General features: G+C 34.1%; 2 protein-coding genes across 9 annotated transcripts; both read right to left on the bottom strand.

The window, feature by feature from the left end:
* Nucleotides 1-11440: 11440 nt before the first annotated feature.
* LOC127087345 (uncharacterized) lies at nt 11441-14545 on the bottom strand. Its single transcript, XM_051028232.1, has 10 exons — nt 14066-14545; nt 13867-13961; nt 13670-13737; nt 13498-13541; nt 13267-13344; nt 13021-13174; nt 12654-12806; nt 12422-12532; nt 12083-12151; nt 11441-11936 (listed from the first exon to the last, which is right to left on the bottom strand). Exons 1-10 carry the CDS (start codon nt 14308-14310, stop codon nt 11838-11840), a joined length of 1116 nt encoding a protein of 371 aa, XP_050884189.1. The 5' UTR covers nt 14311-14545; the 3' UTR covers nt 11441-11837.
* A 3567-nt stretch (nt 14546-18112) lies between these two features.
* Nucleotides 18113-24986, bottom strand: LOC127087344 (serine/threonine-protein phosphatase 7). 8 transcript variants are annotated; one of them, XR_007789862.1, is made up of 13 exons: nt 24763-24985; nt 24403-24566; nt 24270-24320; nt 24008-24172; nt 23003-23572; nt 22309-22782; nt 21591-21731; nt 20676-20780; nt 20213-20278; nt 19631-19825; nt 19488-19559; nt 19144-19302; nt 18113-18385 (listed from the first exon to the last, which is right to left on the bottom strand). XR_007789862.1 is itself a non-coding variant. In XM_051028230.1 (12 exons), the coding sequence occupies exons 2-12, from the start codon at nt 24556-24558 to the stop codon at nt 19228-19230; spliced, it is 2070 nt and encodes a 689-aa protein (XP_050884187.1). In that variant the 5' UTR covers nt 24559-24566; nt 24763-24985; the 3' UTR covers nt 19080-19227. The 8 variants fall into 8 exon arrangements, 2 of the variants coding, with proteins under 2 accessions (XP_050884187.1, XP_050884188.1); XR_007789861.1 differs by having other exon boundaries at nt 19157-19302; XR_007789863.1 differs by lacking the exon at nt 18113-18385 and adding an exon at nt 18819-19001.
* Nucleotides 24987-27968: the final 2982 nt, after the last annotated feature.

Genomic DNA, 27968 nt, shown 5'->3' with positions numbered 1-27968 from the left:
AAAAAGAATGTCATTTTTAATATTGTAGATAATTATTTTTTTATTATATCACTTAACTAGTATTATGGATATTGCTTTCAAGTTACTAATATATTTTACTTTGTAGTTTTATATTATTACGTCGATTCTCCATTCTCAATTTGGAGGTGAGTAATCCCATGTCTCCAAGTTATATCCATTCAAATATACATGTCTCACATCTCCGCAAGTTGCAAAAATCAATTTTACAAACATAACTCTTCAAACAAAAAGTATCATTGATATCTCAGAGGAGGTTATCACAACCTGAAAGATTAATATAAGCTTTAGTGTGCGTCATTACAATTGATGTTGACACATCCCTCTCAATGAAACTTTCATCCATTATAAATAAGTCCTCCAGTCAAGTGAGTTTCGTCGTTGATGTCAATCTACATAAGAATCGCCTAAGTAGTACTCTCTCCTTCTCAGAATAGGTGTCCTCTTTGAGGTGTTCACACTTTTTTAGATAATAATTAATTTAGTTGATTTCAACTATAAAACAGTGTCATTTACTAAAATAACATTATTAATAATAAGTAGTGGAGTAGTTATATGAATTAAAATACAATAAATAAGGGTAAGTTAGTGAAAATAAATAATAAATATCACATTGATATTATAAAAGAAAAAATAATTTGAAACAAATAAAAATAAGAAAGATGATACCTATTATGACGCAGGAAATATTACTTAACAGATTAAAATACATTTTTGTTCTCCTACGTCCACAAGTACCGACATGTTACCATAAATCAAATGAGATTTTAATATTTTGATCATTTCTTTACAAAAACTCTCTTTGAATCTTTTCCATTTTATTACACATTTTTTTACTAAATTTGGCGAAAAACATCAATAATATTTTTTTAATTTCTATATAATAATTAAATGAGACTGTTACTACAAAACAAAAATAATATATTTTTATTTTCTCTCCTAACTTGCTATACCCAAATCAAGGTTTCCCTCGGTCTCCAATTTTAGTTAACTTAAGTTTTATAGAAAAAAGAAAAACACAAAATATAGTTAATATTGCAGCAAGTGACAAGTGTAGTTCACCCTGTTTGGCTTGTTCTTGGCGTGAAATCCGCTTAGATTGAAGTAAATTTGAGCTCCAAACTCTTTTATCATTGTTGCTCATGTGAAAAAAAAGAAACATTATCATATGAATTTGCATCTTAATAAAACATGCACATAAAGTAAGCAACATTTGTGTCCCAATGGTGAGAAGAATCTAGGCTAAGAGGTTCATGCAAGTCTTTGAAATTGACATGTGAAGTGACTATTTTGGACAAAAAAGGTTACAGTAACAGGCCCACAAGCCTCTCATTTCATGTCATTGGACATAAAGTAGATCAAAGCCCAACTTGTTGACCTTTGTGTAGGCCCAAAATTATTCATTCACTCTATTCCTTTTTCATTAAAACACTCAATCTATAAGAAAATGTAAGACAATTTAAAATTGGATTCTTATGTTCCTTTTTAAAGCATCTAGAATGGGTGTTTAAAGATTACTAAACTCCTCATTGGAAATGTTTGTGTGAAATCAACTTAAAATTTGCAATGGAAATGTTTGAAGCTATACTCCCTTTGTCCCATGAGTTTAAAATTGGGAGACATTCTTTAAAAGAAATGATAAATTCATTCAAAAATACTCCTTCCGTTACTTAATTGTTTTTAAACAATTTTTTTTGTTATTTTAAAAATATATATTAAGAAGAGAAAGAAATATATTAAGTCAAATGAGCACAATATAGGTTTAAAAGTAAAAAGTTATAATAAAATTAGAGATAAAAATAAGCAAGGAGATTTACATGACAAATGCATCAGCCACAATCATAACCAATACAAACTATTGGGTTAACCAACAAAAATTATCAAAAATTAAAATCATCAAATAAGTTTTTTTATTAGGTTTAAGCCCCGCCATCCAAAAATATTTATTTTACATTGGCTAAGCGCCACCAAATCATCTGAAAGACTCTAACATCTTTTTTAAATAAATGTGATTTGCGAAATTGAATAACATGATCATCGATATTATTTGAGAAAATACAAGAAATATCTGGTCAATTTGCTATGGCTTGCAATGTATCACCAAGTAAATTATTATAATTTTCATGATTTTCATATCCACCAAAACACGGAATAAAAATAGTATTCGAAACACCAAGATTGTCTTCAATAGGGAGTCAGTTAAAAAAAACTTCAAGCAAAAAAAGAAATTGTAAGAGAGACTAACTTGTTACAAATGACCGTCCTTATTGTCGAAGAGTTTGGTTAAGTCGTTTTAGTTAATGTGGTATTTTTGGATCGAACTCTAGTTTCGACAGGGATAACTTCATGTTTTAATAGAGTTGTGTGTATTATAGTCAAAGTCAGTTCAATCATGTAGTTTTCTAAGATAGCTTGTTGTTTAAGTTAGCTTAGTGCTTAAGTTATCTTAATGCTTAAGTTAGCTTAGTAGTCTATAAATAGGTTTCTCTCCCCGGTTGTTGAGAGGAATAACTTCATGTATTGATAGAGTTGTTGTCGTCCGGTTTTTTCTCTGATCGACCTCCTATTGATCTTTCAGCCCTGTAAACAATCAAACACTACCTCAAGCATGTGAAATAGCTCAAAATTATTAAAACACTAGCAGATCAAGCTATTGTAAAAACCTACCAAAATAAACTTAAATTATTGTCCAAACTCACAGCAATTCACTTGCTTTTGGCATTCAAAACTAACATAAATGGTGACTGATCATTATCCTTCAAACCTGAAAGTACATAATTCTTGATATCAAAAGTTATAGGGTTAACTAATTGAAATCCTAAGGATATATGTCCAGCATCAATCCTCATGCAATAATCCCCCAAGGTTTGTCGTTGTGGATTTTACATCTCCTCTTCTTCTTCTTTCGGTTCTTTCGTAACTTGCAATGCTTCTTGTTTCCCTTTATGAATTTATCGCATTGTTCTTTCGATTTCTAGGTATATCGATATCAATATTGAATCCAAACCTCGCATTAACAAACAAAAATACATTAGTAGCATTGCACCAAACCGAACAGAATAAGAGTAGAAAACAAAATTGAAAATTGAAAATTGAAAACTAAATAATAAAGCAACTAAAATTAAAATTTAAAATTAAAAACATTGCACAAATATTGTCTTATTGAAATTATCAGCAATTCCCCTGCAACAGTGTTAAAAACTTGATGACTTTCTTAACAAATGTATTAATACGGTCGAAGTAATAAAATAATTCATTACCACAGAGATTGCAGATTCGAACAAGGTAATAATAATGTGAATTAAAGTAAACACTAAGAGTTTCAATTAGAATTGGTACGAAAAACAAGCACGATAAGACATTTGGAGTAAAGTTTCGATAAAGAATAACAATTAGATCTTTATCTGAAATCCCCTAATTATACATGTTGATGAATGTTGTCGTGAAAACGATGTCGAAATTACAAAGTATAATTGGTTTCTTGATCGTTAAGAAACACACAAGGGTAGAAAAAAAGAAAATAATAAGAATACAATGAAATTGGTTATAAAGTGTTATTCTTTACCTTCTCTTTGAAACAAGATTACAAGTGTTATAGAATAGCAAATAACATTTCTCACCTTAATTAGGATTTGCATTATACAATAGTGAGAGACTAGTATGATATTTATAAGAAAACTAACATACTAAACTAATGGGCTTTTACACATAGGCTCATTACACAAGTTAACTTAGAGAGCAAGCTAACTTAAATAATTGGGCATAACAAACAGGCCTAATTCGAGATGCTAACAATCCTAGCAAACTTTGACTACAGCATGTGAATAGACTTCGACAGCATGTTAAGTTTCTATCGAATTGTAGAACCAAGAAGCTACCATTCAACCATACTAGAGTTCAATTCAATATCTCACAAATCTCTACCTTGGAACAAACTCTATATTATCAAGGGAACAAACTAGCTTTCTTCATGCAGTTTTATCAACTGCATACAATGGAAAAACTTGCAACTTGGTAATGTCTTGGTGATCATATCAGCAGCATTGTGATTTGTCGAAACCTTCAGCACTTGGACTTCTCCACTCTCGATTACCCCTTTGACGAAATGCAGCCTCACATCAATGTGCTTGTTCGCTCATGATAGGTTGAATTCTTCGACAGATGTATAGCACTTTGACTATCACATTTAACAGTGATAACTCGACCTTGAAGTTTTAGTTCCTTAGCAAAACCTTCAAACCGCAATGTTTCTTTCACAACTCTAGCGAGGGAGATATATTTTATTTCAGTGGTTGATAAGGCAGCAACTTTCTGAAGTGTTACTTTCCAACTAATTGATGTGTCAAACATAGTGAACACATATCCATAAATAGATTTTATGGAAATCATACAACCAACAAAATCAAAGTTGACATACCCTTCGACTTTTGCTTTACTATTTTCACCACATGCTCCACCGTAAATCAAGACTATGTTCAGAGACCCATTTATGTATCTTAGAATCCACTCCAATGCTTGCCAATGAGCCTTTCCAGGATTCGTCATGTACCTGCTTACAAGACTTATTGCATATGTTATGTCGGGTCTAGTATAAACCATAGCATATGGGATGTTATTCATATAATCTCTTTCGACCTCAATATTGGGACACTAATTTGTACTTAGCTTGAATTAAGGGTTTGTTGGAGTCACAACAGACTTTGAATTTGACATACCAAACTTGTCGAGAATCTTCCGTAGGTATGTATGTCTCTTGAGATAAGCATAATTTTGATTGTTTTTTGTCTCTTCGTATGTCAATCCCAAGACTCCTGGATGCTACTCCCAGATTCTTCATATCGAACTCCTTATTAAGTTCATCCTTCATCTTCATTACATCCTCAACATTGTAGCTTGCTATGAGAATGTCATCCACATAAAGCAACAAAATAACAAATGAATTTCCAGGTCGAAATATGAAGTAAACACAGTGGTAGAGTTAGCTTCTAATGAAACTTATGTGTACCATGAACTTGTCGAATCTCTTATTGCACTGCCGAGGAGATTGTTTCAGTCCATATAAATATACATTCAACTTGCACATATAATCTTCCTTACCATTTTCTGCATACCCTTCAGGTTGCCTCATTAGGATTGTTTCATCTAGATCTTCATACAAGAAAGCATTTTTCACATCCATTTGTTCTAGTTCTAGTTCAAACTGTGACACTATGGCAAGTAACATTCAAATGGACTTGTGCTTTACAGTTGGAGAGAACACGTCATTAAAGTCGATACCTTCTTTATGAGTAAAACCCCTTGCGACCAATCTTACCTTGTATCTCTTCGATGTCACTCCTTCGATTCCTTCCTTAACTTTGAAAATCCACTTACAGTTGACTAAACTTGATCTAGCAGGTTTCTTGATCAGTTCCCAAGTGTGGTTATCATGAAAGACTTCATCTTATCATTCGTGAGCTTCAGCCATTCAGTCTCATTTCGAATCCTCGTAACTTCTTTATAGTCTCTAGGTTCTTCATCTAGAACCTCACTTGTAGAGATTAAGGCATAAGATACGAGATCTGCATACCTAAGTCTTTGAGGCGGCTTGATGACTCTTCTCGACCTGTCTCTTGCCAACAGATAGTCATCGACAGTTTCCTCATTTTCCTCAGTATCTTCAGCATCTTGTGCTTCTTCTTCTACTTGATCTGGGATACGCAATTCAGCATCGACATGCTCCACCTCAACAGGAATCATTTCTTGTTCCATCTCTTCTTCAGATATTTGTGCACTTCGACTAACGTCTTGAAAGTCATCCCAGTTCATTAAAAATTACATCTCGACTGGTGATACACCTCATATGATCTGGCTCTAGGCACCATAGCCTATAAGCTTTGACTCCTTCAGGGTATCCTATGAACATGCATCTCAGAGCTCTAGGTCCAACCTTGTCCTGCCTAATGTGAGCATAGGCTATGCATCCAAATACTCTAAGTTTGTCAAGACCTGGTGGATGTCCCAACCAAATTTCTTCAGGTATCTTCATATCTAACACATTCGAAGACATCTGTTTATCAGATATGTTATTGTTGAAACAACCTCTTCCCATAACACCTTCTTTAACCTAGCACTAGTCAATATGCATCTAACTCTTTCTAAAATGGTTTTATTAAACCTTTTAGCCAAACCATTTTGTTATGGAGTATTTGTAGTAGTTATGTGCCTTACAATACCAGAGGCTGCATAAAAACTGTCGAACACCTCATTGCAAAATTCAAGCCCATTGTCGGTTCTCAACCTCTTGGCCTTCCTGCTAGTCTGATTTTTGACCAGAGTCTTCCAACTTTAGAAGTTCTCAAAAGTTTCATCCTTAGTCTTTTGTATGAACACCCATAACTTTCTGGAATAATCATCAACTATAGATAGAAAATACCTTGCTCCTGGATGTGATTGACACCTCGTAAGCCCCCAAAGATCAGCACGGATGTAATCAAGGGATCCATGTGTTCTTCATTTTCCTTTATTGAACTTCACTCTGTAAGATTTTCCAAGTACATAGGGTTCACAAAACTTCAGCTTTTCAACTTTGTCTCCACCAAGTAGATTTTGTTTCACCAATTCGACCAGACCCTTTTCACTGACATGGCCCAATCTCATGTGCCAAATTTTTGTCTTCAACAAAGGTTTCGTTGATGCAACATCTGCAGAACCACTAACAACTTCAGCCTCAAGGGTATACAAGCCTTGTTTCTTCACGCCTCTTAAGACTTTCTTTGACCCCTTCATGACTTTTAGAATACTTTTCTCTCCTTGGAAAACATATACTTTCTTGTCGAATTCATCAAAAGAAATCAAAATTCTCTTCAAATCAAGTACATACCTAACTTTAGTCAACAACCTTATTGACTCATCATGAAGCTTGAATCTCACAGATCCAACACCTGCAATCTTGCAAGCTTTATTGTTTCCAAGCAATACATATCCACCATCTTGATCACATAATTCCTAGAACAAGTCTTTGTTTGGAGTCATGTGTCAAGTGCAACCTGAATCCATAATCCACTATTTACTTGAGTCGCCGCTTGAAACCACAAGAACATGAGATGATTCAAAATCATCTTAAACAATGGTTACGTTGCCATTATCCTTACCTCCATTATCTTTCAGGCGTTCAGGGCACACTTTTCTTATATGACCCTCCTTCTTACAGTGATAACATCGAATACCAGATGCATCACCATTATAAGACTTCTGCTGACTTTTACCCTTCTTCTTGTCGAGCTTGTCATCTCTCTTTATGAATTATGCCTTAATCGATAGACCTTCACCAGTTGAAGATGGCTTGTGCTCCTTTCGTTCGTTCAAATCCTTAGAGTACAAGGCTGGTTGAACTTCTTCAAAGGTCATAGATTATATTCCATATAAGAAAGTTTCTTTGAAGTGAGCATGTGTTCTGGGCAAAGTACACAATAGTAACAACCTTTGATCTTCATCCTCAATTTTTACATCGATACTTTCAAGATCAAGAATCAGCTTGTTGAACATATTCAACTGCTCAGCCAGAACTTTGTCTTCACTTATGTTGAATGAATACAGAGCTTGCTTCAGGTAGAGGCGATTGACCAATGACTTGGTCATGTACAAACTTTTGATTTTCTCCTAAATACCCGACGATGTTGTCTCCTTCGAAACCTGTCGAAGAACCTTATCACCAAGGCTCAATAAGATGGTGTTGTAGGTTTTCTCAACCATAGTCAATTTTTCTTTATCCTTTAACGCAATGTCCATGGTTGTGGCTTCCTTCAAGGATTATAAACAACCCTATTGAACTAGTAGGGCTTTCATCTTCAAGTGCCACATACCAAAATTGTTCACTCCGGTGAACTTTTCAATCTCATACTTTGTTAACGGATCTTCTCTATGCTCACCGCACCAATTTGTTGTGAAAACAATGTCGGAATTATAAAGTATAATTGATTTCTTGATCGGTAAGAAACCCACAAAGGTATAAAAGAAGAAAATAATAAGAACACAGTGAAATTGGTTACAAACTGCTATTTTTTATTTTCTCTTTGAAACAAGATTACAAGTGTTACAGAATAGCAAATAACATCTCTCACTCTAATTAGGATTTGCATTATACAATTATGAGAGACTAGTATGTTATTTATAAGAAAACTAACATACTAAACTAATGGCATTTTACACACATGCCCATTACACAAGTTAACTTAGAGAATAAGTTAACTTAAACAATTGGGCATAACAAATAGGCTCAATTTGACCTGCTAACAATCCTAGTAAACTTCGATTACACCATGTGAACAGACTTCGACGTCATGCTAAGGTCCTGTCGAATTGTCGAACCAATAAGCTACCCTTAGACCATACTAGAGTTTGATCCAATATCTTACAAATGTGTATTACATGAATAAAAATTACGTTATATTTTACAGCGAATTAACAAGACCACTGCACCCAATTTCTTAGTGTACAGCTCCTTAATTTAGAATGTAATTCCCTAGTTTTTTAGGTGATTTAAAAGTTAAACTAGGCGTTTCTAAGTTTGTTAACTCTGAAGCCACAACTTATAATTACCTATTACTAGTTAATTATTAAGTTGAACAATTTTCCTAATTCAGATCGATAGACTTACGATCAATAATCCTTACTCATCTAAAATCACTTTGTGCACTCGTCAACACACAAAGAGAAGTAAGAGCACAAACAATTGAATAAAAATTATAACATAAAACTATTCAACTAATCTTAAACATTCATATGATCCAACATAGTACAATTAGATTCATCTCTAAAGATCTAATCAAAAATAGCTTAGCTACTCATAGTGAAATTAACAATTACCATGAGTTTATAAGAAGAATTCATGAAAATCAATGAAAAATAAGCTCTCCAATGGCTTCAATGCTCTCTAAAATCACTATCAAATGCTTTAAGTTGTCACTTTTCTTTCTAGAATCCGTAACCCTTGAAAAGTCTCCACCTTTTTTTATTTAAAGTGCAAAAAGCGTATCAGAAAAAGTCATCTTCGTGACCGTGTTAGTCCACTCCGTGATCCTAATATTGCTGCATTGCACCCACGATGATAGCATCACAGTCGCGAGAAAACCATAGGCAAAAATTGTTTTTTTTTCTTCTATTTTATTTTGAATTTTTTAAGTTCTTTTTTCTTACTCTTTTTCAACTTTGCTCAATTCTTCGACATATTAGCTTGGCTTTTCCTCATAATTCCACTGAATTTGTCAAAAATACTTGGAAATATTACATATGACAGAGTGTCATCAGTTTTCTACCAATTCGTCTATGTTTGGCATGGGGTGAGAATCTTTAGGACACGCTCGATTGAGACTCATGTAATTTTTGCACTTTTTCCACTTCCCCTAAGCCTTTTTAACTATAACAACATCATAGAGGCATTTTATGTATCTTGTTTCATAGATGAAATTGGCATAAACAATCCTTGAATCGTCATGTCTGTTATGTCTGCCTTCTCAAGGGACTTGTGTCTCCTGCTCCTACATCGACGTTCAACTTTTGGCAAGCCACATTCAAGTTAATGTCGGCCATTTCGTGTGGTGAAATGGTGAAAAGTTCAACGTTGGATTTCAAACACCTGGTCATTCATTCCCTCATTTCCCTTGGGAGATTGGCTCCTATTTTAACTGACCTAGAAGAAATTTCGTCAAGATGGACAACTTCGAATTCTCAATCAAGTAGTGGCCTTGGATTCTTTGCACCAGTGGGCAAAATGGGTTCGTCAAAGCAGGTATCGTATTTTTGGGCGTCTAGGTCGACTACATTATCTTCGTGGCCTCCTAGGTGGTACAACTTTGAATTCTCAATCAAGTAGTGCCCTTAGATTCTTTGCACCAGTGAGCGAAACGGGTTCGTCAAAGCAGGTATCGTATTTTTGGGCGTCGAGGTCGACTACATTAACTTCCTCCAAGATTATCTTCATGGCCTCCTAGATGGTACCCATTCATCTAAGTATTGTGTTGTGAATGTGGCTAGCGTCATGTAGGTCAGTAGTAACGGTAATTGGCCTGCCATCACCAATGTGGTACTTCATCTTGAGGTGGATCGGGAAAGCCACTATGTTCAATGTTGTTAAGAATGGCCTCCTGAGGATGTTGTTGAATACACTTCCACAAAGGACTATCACGAAATACACGTTCGCATTTCTTCCATCTTTCCCTCCTCCGAGTAAGATTGTCAATTCAATTCCCTGCACGGTCGGGTAGCGGAATCCATATACCTTTTCGTGGTTATGGAAACCTAATATTGGTATGTCATCTTCTAATTCTTCGATATGCATTGTATACTGAGTTAAGTTTGGCACAAGAAGATCCCCTTGCTTCGATGATGTCTCTCTGATCACATTGATCACAGAGATTGTCGATACCATCGGATTAGATTGTTCGGAAGAATGAGAAGGGTCGAAATCATGAGTTGTTGTCTCCATAGAAAGGTTCTACTATAGAAATTTGGATTTGGATCAAACAAGATCTAATCGTGGAATTTTGCGGGAATCAATCGTCGATTCCCCTAGACGGCACCATCGTTCCGGATCGAAACCAAAATTATGCTTGAGCTAGGAAGTTGGACTCCTAGTGTGATGTTGGAAGTCTATGTGGTGAATCACAGGAGTAGACCTACAAGATTAGCATTTTAACGCCTAAATCAGTAATTGAGACCCAAAAAAAGATAGAGTAAAATATAAAAAGTATGAATATCTGAGGTCTCACACGCGCAAGAGTATTTACTCTTGGATCGAGTCGGTTGGGTGTTCTTTAGAGCATCAATGGGTCTTTCCTTCTTGAGCTGTCAGCCAACTCATAAGAAAAACTGACAAATTGCTCTTTTATAAACATACTCTTAAATTTTAAAATAGATATATAAAGAATCAAAGTGCAAGACTAAAATAGAAAGGAAAAGAACTTTAAAACCCAAAGTACTTAACTTTTGTAATTTAGGAGGTCAAAATAAAATAAATACATTTATGACTCATCCATACAATTTTGGTAGAGAGAATAAAAAGGGTATGATAATGTAACTCATTATATATTAGAATTAGTAGATGCTAGTAGCTTGTTTGGTTTGAATGAAGTGTTTTGGCCGTACTAATGGAAGCCAAACAATGTGGTAAAAGAACCTTCAATGCTTTCATTCATCAAGCCGACAATGATTAAATCCCATCTCATCCATGTCTGCTCTCTACACTAGATCTTCTGTGGTAGACAAGATTGGCATTAAACGCATTAGTTAGTTCTTCAATTACTACGTGTCGGTCATTGATTTTGTTTCACAATCCATAAACAAACAAACTTAACATCATAAATATACCTTACAGAGTATCTAAACGCATTCAATGTGAAAATTTAAGTCTTTCAACAACAAAATCTGCACAATACTAATAACGTGTGACAAATAACTTCCATTAGATCACATTTCCAATAAATAATCAATCCAAAGTTTAACTATCCGGAAGAAATGTTACAAGCTGTGTTCCAGTGTTTTGCTAGCAATAGATATTACAAACAGACCAAAAGGCAATTTTCTAAAACATGCCCAACAAATTACAAGAAGCTTTTGCTTCAAACCAGAAATAACTAAGTGCCCAAGGGAACTGAAAAAACAATGAACAAGGAAACCCAAAAAAAAAATAATGTAAAAATAAAGAGTACAAATTCAAATCAACTATTGAATTCGTGTGAGTGACTATCACTTCTGCTCCATCTTTGCTTTAAAGAAGAAAAGGGAAAAAGAATTCTCAAATCTCTGATGTACACATAACACAAACACACTGAGTTTTTAATTTACTCTCCACCAGGAATCACAGCAGAAATCCAATCTGAAGTTGTCGTTTGAATATCGGTTTCAATATGAGGAGAAACAGATACTGGAGTCACTGCAACCTGTTTCTCCAAATCACATACAAGCAGAACCCATCAGAGACAGCCCATAGAGATACTTGCATGGTTGCGTGCAACCGTCAAGAACGTACAATGTAGTTAAAAGTAACTAATATCAATTGAGAAAATAATTTAATGTTTCAACTTACATATCCACTTTCAAGTGCTCTGTAATCCAGATCATCATCTTCTGTTTCTTCCTGCTGCTTCTCCAAAAACTGAAATTACAAGTAGAATATAGCAAAGCTCACTTATACAAATAATTTGAAGTTATTTAATTGAAATACAAATATGTGAACAGATTAAAAAACTAAAACGCGAAGAACGGTATAACTCATGATTAAAATCTCTGATAATATATTCTACGATAATATATTCTCCATAAATTGACATCTTCTGTACTCAGTATTGAAAACAGATTAACTTGAATATTAATAGGACGTGTACAAGATGAGAGAGAACTCCATTCCCCTCATCCTCCTATTTACCTCTAGTCTGAAGTATTTCTTCACTCTGTTGGTATCAGGTTTTCCTGCAGCTCCAGTTGATTCAATAATCTCCAAATTCTTTTTCTGTGTAGCCAACCGACGAGCTGCACCCTGAACAAGACATGGATTCAAATATCAGCATCAATAGATTAGATGCACTAAAATCAGTCCAAGACTAGACAGAAAATATCAACATAACATGGGATGTGTATGTGTAATGTAGGATACTTACAGCTGCAGAGGCATCTCGGCCAAGCTGTGCAAACTGAAGACCTAGACCACCTTGTGGGTTGGCCAAGAAATGACCAGTTGGATAGCGGCTACTTGAAACAGCTAGCCAGTTTGGAGTGGATCTCCACATACTTTGCTTGGTCAATTTGAAACCCTGTCAATAAAAGGATACCACTGCATCAGTGTTAACAATATGTAAGAAAGGAACAACTACAAAATCAATTGTTCATTAGAATCCAATAGCCAAAAGCCCTAGATTCTGTACAATATATGACCAAAAACCTAGAGGGCAAGACAAGAGCATTTGCACATCGCAGTGAAACATATGAAAAAATAAAATCCTCCAACATATAATATAATTTACCCACCTTGTTGCTCAAAGGTGACCTTGGAATTTCTATATTTAGAAAGCAGTCTTTGGGAAAAGTCCCCTTTTCAATATCTCTAATAGCTGCATTTATCAACGGTAAACAGACTTCTACTGCATCCTTGAAATCAGTTTCTTGGCTTTCATCCTTCTTCCTATTAACAGGATAAGATACCACCAATTCACAATCATTAGCATGAAAGCACAGTTGAAACCAAAAACCAGATGTCTAGAATCATCAACTCACCAGTTTAATGATATCGATAACGACGGTACACCACATAACAATGCCTCCCTAGCTCCAGCAACAACCCCCGAGTAAAACCTAGAGTATTTCAAAGCATGAGATACAAAGAGACACAGCTGAAAACAAAAAACTAATACATACATAACATTACAACATGAAAAGAGGGAAATTGTCCTAAGTCCTATTTCAGATTTACATAAATTTATCCCTAACCGTAAATTAGCAACTTACATGTGATGACCGCAACTTGATCCCCGGTTAATCCCACTAATAACCTGAAATTCAATCCAATTCAAATCACATCCAATCACAATCCACATATATCACACCATTTCATCATGAAAACAAACACAAACCAATTCAATTTACATTTGTAAGATAGAAAACTATAATAAATGCTAACCAACAGAGGCTTTGACCACGAAAACAACGCCCCAGATAAAGCCAACGAAACACAATCCACAGGAGTTCCTGAATCAGAAAACAATAACAAATTCATCTCTATTAGTATAATAAAAAAATATCTTTTTTTTGATAAAAAATTTAGCTTTTGAATTTTAATTAAGCAGATTTAGAAACAGAATTGAATGAAGCTAATACCCGAAATCTCAAAAGCAATAGCACCATTAACTTTAGCAGAACAAGCCTCCACAGTTTCTCCAACCGTAACAGAATGACCAGAAACAGATTTATCCCTAAAGCAACCATTTCAGCAACTAACAAAAATTACAAACACATTCCACATTATTCAAATTCAACAAAAAAAAACCCAAAAAAATAGAAAATCGACAGAACGCACGATTGAGGAACGCAAACATGAACATTGTAAAGTCCTTGAAGAACGAGAGCTTCAACTAGGCGTAAAAGACCCGGCGATTCAAGTCCGTCGGTATTCGTGAGCAACACAATAGGTTTAGATTCGTCGAACTCGACAGTTTCGTCGGCGGAAGACGAAACGGCGTCGTTTGATTCATCTTGTTGTGGTGGTGGTTTTCTGTTGAGAAGTGCTTCTTGGAGATTGGAAACGAGGCCCGGGGGCATCATCTTGAAACAACGTCGTTGTGAAATTGGTGGAAGAAAAACCCTAGAGAAAGAGAAAGGGGAAAAAGGAATAAAAGAAATTGAATTGGATTAGAGGAATGAGATGAGAGACCGGTTCTAACGGCGTTTAACGTACGAAGGAACACAAAACACAAGTTGATTTTGGAAATGATTAGAGTCACTGTTATTATTAAACAATTAATTAATCGATTGATTAGAGTTAAAAAAATGAAAGGATTGATCAAAGAGAGAAAGTAGGAAATGAAGAAGGAACGGTAGTAATCAAATTATAATCTTAGGAGTTTCAATAATCCGATTTTTAAATGAATTTTAGTCACTAAATTATTAAATTAATTATGCAAGTTGTGTAATTAAGAAGACTTAAACAATTTTACTTCCTCTGATTCCGGAATGATTACTTGCTTTAGTTTTTATAAAATAAAAAGCTTTTCAAAAATTTAGATTGTACTAGAGTTAAATTATGGTCAAATTTGTTTTAACAAGTCAAACTTTCAATGAGTCCCACTTTATCTTTGAAAGGACCCATGTGTTAGTAAATAATGTCAATTTAAGCTTTAAGAAAAGTTTTCACAAGTGGACTTAAAAAAACCAACATTAGATTTTATGTTTATGTATATATTTAAAATTTATATTACATAATTTGGTGGGCGAATCAAAGACCGGTTGAATTTAAGTTTAGTTGAGTTTCACTCGATCGAATGAAGATTAGATGTGTACAATGACAATATTATAAGCAATTGTTAGAAAATCAGTTGTTCCATTTGTCTTTGGTAAAGATTTTTTTGTTTTAAATGTTAAATCTACCTTATTAATATCTTCTTTAGTGTATAAGAAAATGGTGGAAGAGAAATAAGCTTTTGAGAAATATTTTTCTCTTAAGAAATCTTTGATAGAGAACTTGGTGGTTAAGATGGTGAAAGTGTAGGTTGTCTTGGAATTTCTGCATTTTTGTTAATTTTGGATGTAATTTGACTTAAGGTTTCGTTAATCCTAACATAGCTTGAACTCATTCTCTTTAATCTAGATATCACTTGGATTCAAGGTTTCGTTAATTTGGACAGGATAATTAGAATTTTACCTAAATAAAAAGGATAAGAGCAAGAGACAACTTAGTGGAACTTTGAAACAAGAAAGTCAAAGGATTGAAAGAAATCACAAGTTTATCTTTCTTGGTAGGTGATGATATTCTAATTCTAGTGGTGGGCATACTGTGATGAGGAAGCGTCACATTGACAAGATTAACATTTTGAGTTGATTCTTTGCGCATCAGGAGAATAATGCACGACTGAAGGATGAAATTATTGAAGATATTGTAATTCATTAGGTGCCACCAATTTGAGAACGAATTTGTTTCCTCGGGAACATGAGCAAATATTTCCATAAAGAACGCTTGAATCCTTTTAAAGTTAAGGTGATTCACCTTGTCTACCATGTTTGCAACAAGAAGATTTTATCAGTACATCGAACTACGACCTTGTGGCCAACTTTGATAGGTTGAAGAAATCAAAATTATTAAATCACGCATTAGGAATTTTAGTACTCATTTAATGTCATGTTATTTATCCTTCATGGTTTTCATCCAAAAAGCAGACCCTTTGTTGTCAAGACCTTTTGTTGTCAAGATCTTTGACTAGTTCTCATTAATTGTGTCGTGATCTTGGAGTGTAAAGCCATGTGTTCCTTGCATTAAGAATCCAAACTAGACTACATTCATTCAATGAGATTGGGATCCAAATAGATGATATTTGAGTTAAAGAAAACCTTTAACCCATTATTGTGAAAGTGAAATCAATGTTAGCTTCATAACGGGTTAGTTTATTCCACGACATTTCTCCCTCATTAAGAATTGAGTTCGTATCAAAGTCTTGGTGTAAAAGTTTTAGGAAAATAAAGAGAAACTCATATATTAAGGAACAAAATAGATCCATTTATCCTCCTTATGTGTGTGAATTTCCTCTGTTGATCCAAAATAGTATACAATGAATGGTAAAGGAATAAAGAAATTAGGAACTTCAAATTATGTTCATATTTGATGTAATATGGCTACATTTATAAATCTTATATGACTGTTACATAACTAGTACAAATAAAAAAACTTATTGAATTGAAACAACAAGAAAATAGTGTACTCCACATTTGTAAATTGATTTAAGTCTCGACATTATGTGTCATAAACGCGATATAATTGGAATAGGTCTTGAAAGAATGAATTTCCAATTATGGGATGGGGACATCGCGAGTTATATGAGTTATAGACCCAATGATGATAAAGTGAAGTACGGAAATAATTTCAAAAATATAAGGTCATCATTCCCCAAGGATAGACAAAGGAATAAGAATTTATCGGACACTGAAATTGGAGACCAAATAAATCTTTCATGTTAAACTTCATATTTATCTTCAGCAGCATAATCATTTCATAAATGTTTCACTTCTTCCAATCTTCCTCCTTAGCAACTTCTACCCTTAAAATCCAAGTCAAGTGGTTAAGAGTTAAAGAGAGGGTGCTCTAAACTCGCTTTAATTCTTTTCAACAATAAATCAATCACAAGCAAGTGGTAGCTTATGATTAGCTAAAATCTAAAAAGAAAGACTTATAAGTCACCTCAGTTGTGCAATGACAAATGATATTGTATCTTTAATAACGTATATATCCCCAAAGTAGTTTACTTCAACATTTCTTTTATTTGGTTTTAGATTTTAGAATCATATGAGGTCATTTTCAAATATTAGGTTTATGAGAAAATAACAATAAGTATTCAAAAACTAGAAAGATAGAAAAGTACTTAGCAAGGAAAAACTAGAAAGATTAAAAAAAAAATTACTTAGCAAGAAAAAGAGTAAAAGTGCGCAATATTCTATCGAAACTATTTATAAAATAGAATCAATAATTTGACAGAGTTGTCACTTAATTTGTTAAGAATATCAAGTTTATCATCAAAGTAGTTTCCTTTAACCACGTCCTGATCTTGGAGTGTAAATTCATATTTCCCTACATTGAGAATCCAAAATAGACCACGTACTTTCAATGAGATCAGGATCCAAACTAATGATATTCGAGTTAAATAAAATCTTAAATTCATTATTGAGAAAGTGAAATCATTGTTAGTTTTATAGCGGATTAGTTCCTTCCACAACATATATCATTCATTAAGAATAGAGTTGAAATAAAAGTATTGGTGTGCCAAATATTTAGAGACTAAATAGATCCATTCCCCCTTCTTTTTAAGTATACATTTATTCACTTGATCTAAAATAATGTGCAGGAAATGGTAAATGAAGAAAGAAATTAGAAACTCTAAGTTATGTTCATATTAGCTCAGAAGAAAGGTAATTTTGTCATTGAGAACGCTTGAATTTTCTTCAATTTTACACGATCCCCATGTCTATCTTGTTTGCATCAAGAAGACTATTATCGATACTTGGAACTACTGTCTCGTGGCCGACTAGGATATGTTGAAGAAATAAAAATCATTGTAGGCCGACTAGGATATGTTGAAGAAATAAAAATTACTATTGAATCACCCTTCTTATATGTATGAATTCTCTCGGTTGATCCAAAATAAATTGCAAGAAATAACAAAGGAATGAAAAAATTAGGAACCCCAATTTATGTTCATATTGGCTCGCAATTGGGCAACATACTTTACAACTCTTGGATGACTGCTACATAACCAGTACAAATAAAAAACTTGTTGAATTGAAAGAAAAAAATGGTTTGCTCTATATTTGTAAATTTATTGAAGTCTTAACATTATGTGCCATAAACACAACATAATTCGAATAGGCCTTGAAAAAGTGAATTTCGAATTATGTAATCTGGAGCAAAGTGAGTTATAAGATTTTTCGACACAATGTTTGGCAAGCTAAGTACATAAATGACTTCGAAAAGAATAAGGTCATCATACCGCAATAAAAGACGAATGAATAAAAATTTATTAAACACTAGAATAGATCGAATAAATATTTCATATAAAACTTCATATTTATCTTCAACAGCATAATCATTTCATAGATGTCTCACTTCTTCCAATCTCGCTCCTTAGCAACTTATACCCTTAAAATTCAAGTTAAGTGGTTAAGAGTTAAACGAGAATACGTTCTAAACTCGCTTTATTTCATTTCAGCAGTAAATCAATCACAATAAGTGGCTAAATCAAGACTAAATTATGTAAGTCGCTTCGTTTTGGCCACTAAAACTAGTATTTACCTATAAATATAAATATTGTACTAATAATTGTTTTCAAAACATAATCTTAAATCCTAAACAAATCAAGTATAAAATTACTCATTTATGTATGGGCAAAGATATTTTGTAAATGAAAATTTAATGTCCTATTCATGAAGACAAGTGGTATAATAATGGCGTAAGGAAGGATCAAGTCAACAAGGTTAAATACAACCAACCAAGAAGACATTTTCCAAACAGGTGAATGGCTCACGTATTAGGAGGATTACAACCAACATTATTAAATAATATTAAATGAATATAGTTGCAACAGCTTTGTTTTCTAATTAAATAATCCACTAGTATATAATTAGAAGCAATGTCCAATGTTTTGAAGAATAATAAATATTCTTCATAGAAGCAGATTTTCCTTTTTTTTTTTTATTTTGAACGTGCACATCATGTCTGGTTGGTGCACATTGTGTCTGGTTGGTCTCTATTGTCTCTGTAATTTTTCCGTTTCTTAATTTGAGTGAAATGACCGAAACGACTTATAATTTGGAAAAGAAACTAGTCTAAGCTCTTGAAAGTAAAGCTAAGAATTCTTTATTCAGAAGCTAAAATCACTTGGTTGAATTAATACTTACATGAAGGACATACATGTTAGCAGAGTCATTCAATCAAAGGATAACAAGGCACCTTCTGTCACATGCTTTTGTGTCATGTGTACATCAACTGTGACCTCTACCTTTCCGTTTCCTAGCTTTACTTCGCAAAGCCGATACATGAGCACTGTTCTCGGTCTCCTGAGTTGAAAATATATATGTGAAAAAACTATGTGTTTACCCGTGCAGAAAGACGGGTGCAGAAAATCACAGAATGTGTAAAATCCATGGAAAAAATGAAAAAGCATTTAAGGAAAAAATTAACAGGAGTTTGACATATATCAAACTTGGGCCATTATAGTAAATATATAATGACATGAACTCACCCTTGTTGCAATCATGTGTTTAAGGCCAGCAACGAGCTCGAACAAATACTTATAAGCACCCGCATGTGGCTCCTGCAAAAACGAGAATTTGGTTCAGCATTAGCCATATTTACAAGATGTTGGTAAATTGTAAATGATGCTACCTCTATGTTAGCTGGGAGGGGCAACCCTTCCACCAAAGGAGCTCTTGGAACCTGCACAACTTGAGAACCGCCTGAACCATCCGGAAGCTGAACACTCCAACTTGGAGCATTATATATGCCTAATGACTCAAAGTCAAATTCGGGTCTCGACGCATCTTGAGGAGCAGAAAAGGTGGAGGTTGAGGCCTCTGTGTCCTTGTCAACAAAAGTAAGGTGACAAAAATTAACATTAGAATTCAAACCCCAAATGATGTAGCAAGCATTTTGACTCATACTTGAGAGATGAATGAGTAATCATTTACTATCATAGTAACAAATCCACAGCACTAAATACTACTTCAGCTGTCAACAAACAACTGAGACTAAAAAATGGAATAATTTCTCTTGATAATCCATCGTAAAATTTAGAACAGCCTGCCTAATTGCTATATGATGTGAAATATATGCAGCAAAACATCGTTTACATCTATTTGAATTTCTTATGTATTTACATGCAAAACTATACTCATTCATATTATAGACTAGAGTTAACACACACAATAGCAGAGGAACACTTATTGGAAAAGCTATTTGCTAACATACGATTTGAGAAGAGTCAAGTTTACTTGAGTCCATGTCATCAGCATCAAAATCAATATAAGGATACACCTGGGAAGCAAGCACTACAAACGTCAGTAACAATTAACATTAATAGAAGGCAATAAAGAAACATTTCAATTTTTTTTAATGAATGATGTGAGTATAGTCAGTATGATATTTGGACCGAGAATCAAACTTTCTCTCTACTTATCAGTCTTAACAACAGTCTTACTCTTAGGACCAGAATGAACAGTCTGAGAAAATTGGACATTTGGAACTTTAAATTTTGTACGACAGGACGTTTTCATCTTAAAATTTGGCCTCAACCCAAAGCTAGCTCAATGAGTCAGGATTAACTAGGTCTTCCGAAAACAACTTCGACTATATCTCGGGTCAATGTAGGATAGGATCCCAAAGGAAATATGTCATTCAATCTTTGTAAGATAACTAGATAAAAACTCGTTACCATGGGTCTTTCTGCTGATTTAAATGACTGAAAGGAAGGAGTTGCAAAATCAGGCGACTTCAATATTGCATATGCTCCTTCATTGTTATATGTCTTCCCCCCAAACTGCAATATATGAGACTTTTAAAGAGATATGATACTTCAGATGCTACAGATCTCAATGTAAAACGTCCTTGCATTAAGCTACATTTAATCACTCAAACACTACAAGTACACAATATATGTTTCTTCAAACCAATATGTTTGTAACTGTTGAGATATTGTTTTATTATTATTCAGTATCTATTGCTTTTATTAGTAGTAGTATCTATTAGGATATTATTGTATCAAATCTTTCCTCCCTTAGTATAGCTTCTCCTTAATAATATAAGAAATACAGATTCAACTGTAACAATCCCCATATGTAGACTTGCAAATGAATCTTACACCATTTGTTTGTTATGTATAAATGTTCAGCCATTTCAAATATAATTTATTTGAGAACACGCATTCCTAAACGGGTAGTGCTAGCAACACTCACTCTAACACGCTCTTTACAACACCCGCTCTCTTATTGGGAAAAGTTCACGTGGGTCCTATCATTTAGGAAATGGACCCATGTAAATTTCACATAATAAAAGAATGAGTGTTACATTAAGTATTGCTAGTACTATGCTTCTTAAACAAACATCAGATTCTACTTACAAAAAAATTATGACAATCTTAATAGACAATGGCATAAATTGGAAGCCAATGGCCAATAGTACATGCTATCACTTATAGCTATGACTAAGCTTGTTGTCTTCAGTGTTCCCAAAAATCAATCAGTGAACCATTATGAATTATGATATTGCTATGGAAAAAGTTGGAGGTGCAACAAATGCAATTTTCTAATTAATGAATAACAAAGTGCTAGTGTTATATGAAAATTTGAACCTGCGGGTAATCTGGAGCACTAAAAAGTGTATATAGCTTTCCTGACTCGCCATCATGATCTATGCTGTACCCGTTCAACATATCTCCAAAATCATCCCTACCAGCCCTTGCATCTGGTCCTTCATGTGATCTGATGATCAGCTATGCAGGAAGAATAATATTCACTAAGCTTAAAGAATATCTATTGAGCCATCAAATAATATTAATAACTTGCACTGCTTCTTTTATTCACATCTAAACATGCAATTCATCTTGAACAATGACAAGTGTCGTTGATAACAATTTGTGTTAAAAATTTCCACACACCTGATAATTATCTACTTAAATGTGGGATTTTAGTATTTGCATTCTTGGTAAGTAGAGATATAAATCAGGAACATAAATGGGAGCATTACTCCTAGATAAAATTCCCTGGTTTAAGGGTAATTCATGAAAAGGGGAATGGGGAACTAATGTTTTTATTTTCATTTAGCATTGAACTTCCCGATCCTAGGAATATAAAGAAAAACTAGAAAAACAAGCATACTATACATTAAGAAAGTAAAAAGAGAGAAGAGCAAGGGTAGAGTAGAGATAAATGACATCAAAACGCTATGATTATAGCTTGCTGACAGAAAAATAACAATTTGGTAGAGTAGACATAAATGACATCAAATACAAGTATAATAATTAGAAGATCCAGCAATCTTAGTTATGTTATTATTATTTGGAACATTACCTTCAAATTGTGCTGCTTTAAGAAAGCCTCGGTACAATCAGGACCACACCATAAACCTAATTTTCGACCTGCGTTAACCCTCAGACCATCCCTATTCGATGGTTTTGACCAGAGAATGTCACTCAATAATATGTTAGGACCCTCATGTGGAGAATCTATGCAAGTTCTTTTAACTTGAGATAAATCAACTAAGGAACCAAGGTCCATCCTTGGTGTCATTTTCCATTTTGGCTTTTCTGAAGGGGAAGCAGCAGCATGAATGCTGCGGAAAAGCCCCCCATGAGTAGTATAAACACGGTTGGCAATAACTGACGCCAATGGAAGTTCCTTGAAACACTCTAGGAATTTATTGTACACATCTTCACTTTGATTGCCATATTTGGTCTGTACCTCCTTCTTAAAACCATATTGTGCAGTGCAATATCTTGATTCATGATTTCCACGGAGTAGATATACTCTGTGAGGCATCAAGACCTGAATATACAACGACAGAGTTTACATACTGATAAAAAGTCGAAGAGAAATATGTATCAGTTTTGTATTTGATCACAGTAAAAGTTGCTAGGTCATATAAATATTTCTATATACTCTTCTGTGTTCTTTCTTTCTCCTCCTAGAGAATATGCACCAACAAGGCAACTACCCCCGGCAAATTCATGAAATGTCTATAAATTTTTAAGTCTCATCATTTTACCTTCCAAGCTAGCAAGACCAAGAACACCTCAATGCCCCAAGCTCCTTCATCAACATAATTACCATTGAAAATATAAAACTGGTTCTCAGAAGGCATTCCTGCATGCTTCAAAAGAAACATTAAATCATGAAACTGCCCATGTATATCGCCTACAACAATGACTTTTGAATCTTCTCCGAGGCAATTAATCTCCACACAGTTTGGTTCTTTACATAAAACATTACAAGCAGCATCTATCAATTTGAACACCACAAAGGTCTGCACAACATGACAGAATTCAGTTGGCAATGTCTTCTGTGAAGCCTTCTCAAGGATGAACATCATGTCCTGAACCCACTCAATGGTGATGTAATCATCGGAAGGCCACAGAAGAAATTGCTGAAAGCCCGATGACATTAGAGACTCTTCTACTTCATCTATCCCATTTTCAAATCTTAAAACCTGATCCACGTCCAACATCTCATCTTCATGCATCATGCTTTGTGCCTCATCAATTAGAATATCCCCATTGCTGATCTTGATTGAATCAACCACAGGGCTATCTCTCGCCTCTTCATCCACAAAGCAAACCTGTAAACTGATTAATGTACCTTAAGAGAAATCTTAAATGTAGACGAGAGGAAAAAAGTCCAAAATTACTGAGGCAATTGAAAGGAATAACTTATTTGCACTTATCTTGCAACACAAGCACTTGTGTAAGTGTCTGGAAGAGCTTATAAAAAGAAAGGTTATTATAAGTCCAAAACCTTTGTTATAGCTTATTTTCATAAGCTCCTCAAGACGGCTTATACATACAGCGTCGGTTCAAAGTTTAACCTTGTTTCCTCTTGGATTGCAGAAACAACTTATAAAAGCTCTTACATGATAAAACCTTAATGAATAAACACTTAATTAGGTTACATGATAAGACCTTGTTAAATGAATGCTTGATTGAGTTACATGATAAGACCGCATTACATGATAAGCTTTTTACTCAAAACACTTTACATAGTATTAACCCCTTACTTGGTCCGCAAGTATCTCAGACCTAGTTATTGCAACTCTAGGTTGCTTATCAACAATCCCATGTGCAATTTCTTTCATCCTCAAAACTAAATGCATCCTCTGGTCATCCAAGCCTTCATAGGACATCCTACTTAACATATGAATGATATCTCTGGATGCACACACCTGCAAACTGCATCAAGTCAGCTCAAAGAGAGAGCAACAAAACATCCATACTAACAAAATCAATCACGAATAAACACACGAAAGAAGCAAAGTCAACCATTTTCTCAATGCTGTAATGCAACGCAGTAATCACGCCATTCTTAGTCACCTGTAAATAGCACTCAATTTGTGAGGAAGGAAAATTGTGTAAAAAAACATCATCAGCTTATTACATCTCTCTATAACCTAACCTTTCTATCTCGACCATCAACAACCCCACGCGCAATTTCTCTCATCATCACTAAGGAATGAACTTGCTGGTCATCTAAATTCACCAAAGACATTGAATTGATTCCTTGAAGAATCTTATGGCACCCACTCTTGATTATCTCTTTGTGATGCTCCATGACTAAAACTGCCAAATGTAACAAACCAAAGTAACCCATATGAAAATCTTCACTCAACGCATCATGAATATAGTTCAGAGCATACATTTAAAGCTTTGCACAGTGATTTTCAAGTCATATGAGAAAGAAAATGCAACAACTTTCAAGCGTTACGCATAGTGAAAAATGAAAACTCAAATTAGGGGAATGAAAAAGGGAACTCACTCAGTGGTGGAAACTACTTCCTTGAGTTCAATGTGGAGCTTATTGCCATAAAACGAAGTGAGCGACTGCAATTGAAGCTTTGAAATTCTACTTTACAGTGAACGATGCATGTGTTCCAGAGTGAAATGAAAATTAGGGTTTAATTGCTGGTGATTCAAATTGTATCAGAGAAAGAGGATTGAAGTTGATCATTAAAAATTTGTATATGTTTTTTAATATTTTTTTTTCTTACCAAAAGAAAATCTTTAAGAAGAACTTTAAAGTCTATTAGAAATAAAAAAAAACTAATTTTTAATTTTTAATATAATTTTTTTACTATGTGTTTGTAATTTTCTTTATGAGTCTATGATTCTGAAGCTAATTTAAACTACTTGTTTAGTTTATAATTGTAATTTTTTTTTTATCTTTATCATTTAATTGAAATATATTGACAGCGTAAAAGACTTTTACACTGTCACTTAATCATAGTTGTTGGATGTTGAAACAAGTTTGACTTTTATTTTAAAAATCTATAAAGTAATACAAACGGGTGATGGTGATGAATCGATTGTGTAAAACTTTTTACACTGACAGTGTATAATAATTAATCTCTTAATTAAAACTCATTCTTATAGTTTATAATAATTTAAAATATAATAACATTATCAATTGAACTATTTCATTCATTCAATATCATCAAACAAGTTATAACTGATTTAATGAGTCATTCACAGTTTCAAAGTCTAGATTAATTCATAGTTATACGTGCATGGCTTAATCTTTGGGACAAGCATATGACTACCGACAAGATCAACTAATTAGTAATCATTAATGATTTTCTACATAGTGCAAGTTTTGCGCCCCCAAAAGGGAGCAGAACATGCAAAAGAGTCAGGCATAATTTTAAGCAACCATTAGTATGGGACATCAGCGAATACATGCATACCGCAAAAGACGCTGCATGCGACATCTAAAATAGCACACACACATTACTTCAAAAGCCATCGCAACATCAAGAAATAGTATAGGATGGTTCAAACCTAACCGGCCACTTGTTTACCATTTTATATGCAATAAAAACAGAAACAAGCAAACAAACTTTGAATGCACACGATGAAAAATGACTAGGATTGTGGTGTTCATCGTTCAGTACAAAAGTATAAAGTCAACAAACACAAACATCTGCAATGCCACACACACGCCCCCGCGTCAGCAAGATCCAAGTGTAAAGCCTATTTTGGTGTGGTTGATGAAAAGACCAAAGCTGACATTGTGAATTTAACCAGTTTCAAAGAAGGCATCCTTCCTTTTAAATATTTGGGAGTTCCTTTGACTGAAAAGAAGTTAACAGTTCATCAATATAGCATGTTGGTTGACAAGATCATGAGTAGAATTACTCATTATAGTGCTCGTCTGCTTAGTAATGCTGGAAGAGTTCAGCTGATTAAAAGTGTAATGGTTACCATAACTACTTATTGGATGAAGTGTTTCCCTTTGCCCAAAAAGGTAATCATAGGATTAACTCTATGTGCAGATTTTTTGTGTTGGCAGGTAGCAATACAATGAGCAGAAAGTCCCCTATTGCATGGAAGACTGTTTGCACTCCTAAAAGCAAAGGTGGCATGAACATTATTTCACTTGAGGAGTGGAATAATGCTAAGATGATAAAGTTACTGTGGAACCTGAGTCAAAAGGCAGACAACCTTTGGATCAGATGGGTGCACAGTTACTCTTAAAGAAGGATCAATTGATGACAGTCAAAATCAGAGAGAATTGCTCTTGGATTTCAGAGTATATTCTGAAGTAAAGGGATAAAGTGAGGAACTTGAATAGCTGGAACAATATGATTCAATAGAATAAATTTCTGATTCGAAACTCGTACATGGACCTGAACACTAGAGGATGAAAGTGCATTGGAGGGAAAAAAATTACAACAACTTGGCGCGCCATATAGCGCAGTTTACGTTATGGATGGTTTGTCACGATAGGTTAGCCACGAAAAATTGTTTATTCAATTTTGGCATGAGGAATGATGTTCAATGTTGTTTTTGCTCAAAACCTGAGACAGTACATCATATTTTCTTTGGTTGTGAGGAGCTTAAGGTTGTTTGGCAAAGTGTTCTTGACTGACTTTAGATTAAGCATACCCCTCTAGAGTGGAAAGAGAAGCTTATGTGGATAACAAAGTGTAGTAATGAAAAAGGTTGGAAGAACAAATTACTCAAAGTGGCTGCTGCAGAAAGCATTTATGAAATTTGGAGATACATAAATGAAAAAAATTAGAGATAGAGTAATAATACAAACATAGAGGAAAAAGTAATGGAAATTGTAGTGTATAGAGGTCGAATTTATCCTAAGATTAGAAACCATCTTGGTAGACTGATGATGGTTACTTAGGATTATTTTGATAGTTGAATTTTTTTGTTGGTTGGCTTTAGGCTGGATCTCTATTTGATCGCCTTGTACATTTTTTTAGTTTTGATTTAATGAAGTTTTCTTTATTTCAAAAGATGTATATAAAAACTATGTTTTAAATATATGAATATAAAAAGACAAAATTTATATTCAAAAGAATTATAAATTTCTTATTATAATTTTTTTCCTTTTTTTTTCTCTGTCGTTTTCACTCAACCTTTTTCCATTATTTTCCTTTGTCAATTTCAACATAATTCTCTATTGTTCCTACTCTGAATTTTTAATCAAATAACTCACTTTTTAAACAAAAATCCTTAAATAACTCACTTTTCAGTTTAATTCCCAGACTATCCCACTTTTAAGAGGTGGTGTTAGATGAACTGGCGTTTGCTCTCTAAGTTAAAGAGGTGGCGCCAATTGGATTGGTTTATGCACCTAGTGCTATCAATCCAATTGGCGCATGTGTATATAGTTTTAAAGGAGCAGCCAATTGATCTGACACCTGTGTGTGTTGTGTAATTTTTTTTTAAAAACAATGTACATTATAGACAAAATTCGAAATCTGACCAATTGATATTAATATTAATATTAATATTAATATGTGTTTACATACGATAACCAAAAAGACTAATGTCGTTAACCGGGATGACCTAACCGACCTCTGGTACCACATCCCTTAGCTATCTGAACGCGTGACCCTAACCCACGTTGATGATTCACCCCAGGTGTTTGAGTATTTGAGGACCCAAGAACATCACCACCTGCAGGAGATTGCCTAAGATATTCAGACAAATCCGTGTATTCCTGTGTAT

Source organism: Lathyrus oleraceus, chromosome 5, assembly GCF_024323335.1.
Source record: "Lathyrus oleraceus cultivar Zhongwan6 chromosome 5, CAAS_Psat_ZW6_1.0, whole genome shotgun sequence".
In the NCBI taxonomy this organism is placed as follows: Eukaryota; Viridiplantae; Streptophyta; class Magnoliopsida; order Fabales; family Fabaceae; genus Lathyrus; species Lathyrus oleraceus.
This window is presented reverse-complemented; position numbering and strand designations above follow the sequence as displayed.

Excerpts from the sequence above, each read along its gene's own strand:
- LOC127087345 (XM_051028232.1), bottom strand. The coding sequence starts at position 14,310 with ATGATGCCCCCGGGCCTCGTTTCCAATCTCCAAGAAGCACTTCTCAAC. Across the intron at positions 13,175-13,266 it reads TTATCGATATCATTAAACTG|GAAGAAGGATGAAAGCCAAG; the intron begins GTGAGTTGATGA and ends TCCTGTTAATAG. Across the intron at positions 12,152-12,421 it reads AGAAATACTTCAGACTAGAG|TTTTTGGAGAAGCAGCAGGA; the intron begins GTAAATAGGAGG and ends TTGTAATTTCAG.
- LOC127087344 (XM_051028230.1), bottom strand. The coding sequence starts at position 24,558 with ATGGAGCATCACAAAGAGATAATCAAGAGTGGGTGCCATAAGATTCTT. Across the intron at positions 20,781-21,590 it reads GTGCTCCAGATTACCCGCAG|TTTGGGGGGAAGACATATAA; the intron begins GTTCAAATTTTC and ends CATATATTGCAG. Across the intron at positions 20,279-20,675 it reads AATCAGCAGAAAGACCCATG|GTGTATCCTTATATTGATTT; the intron begins GTAACGAGTTTT and ends CTTGCTTCCCAG.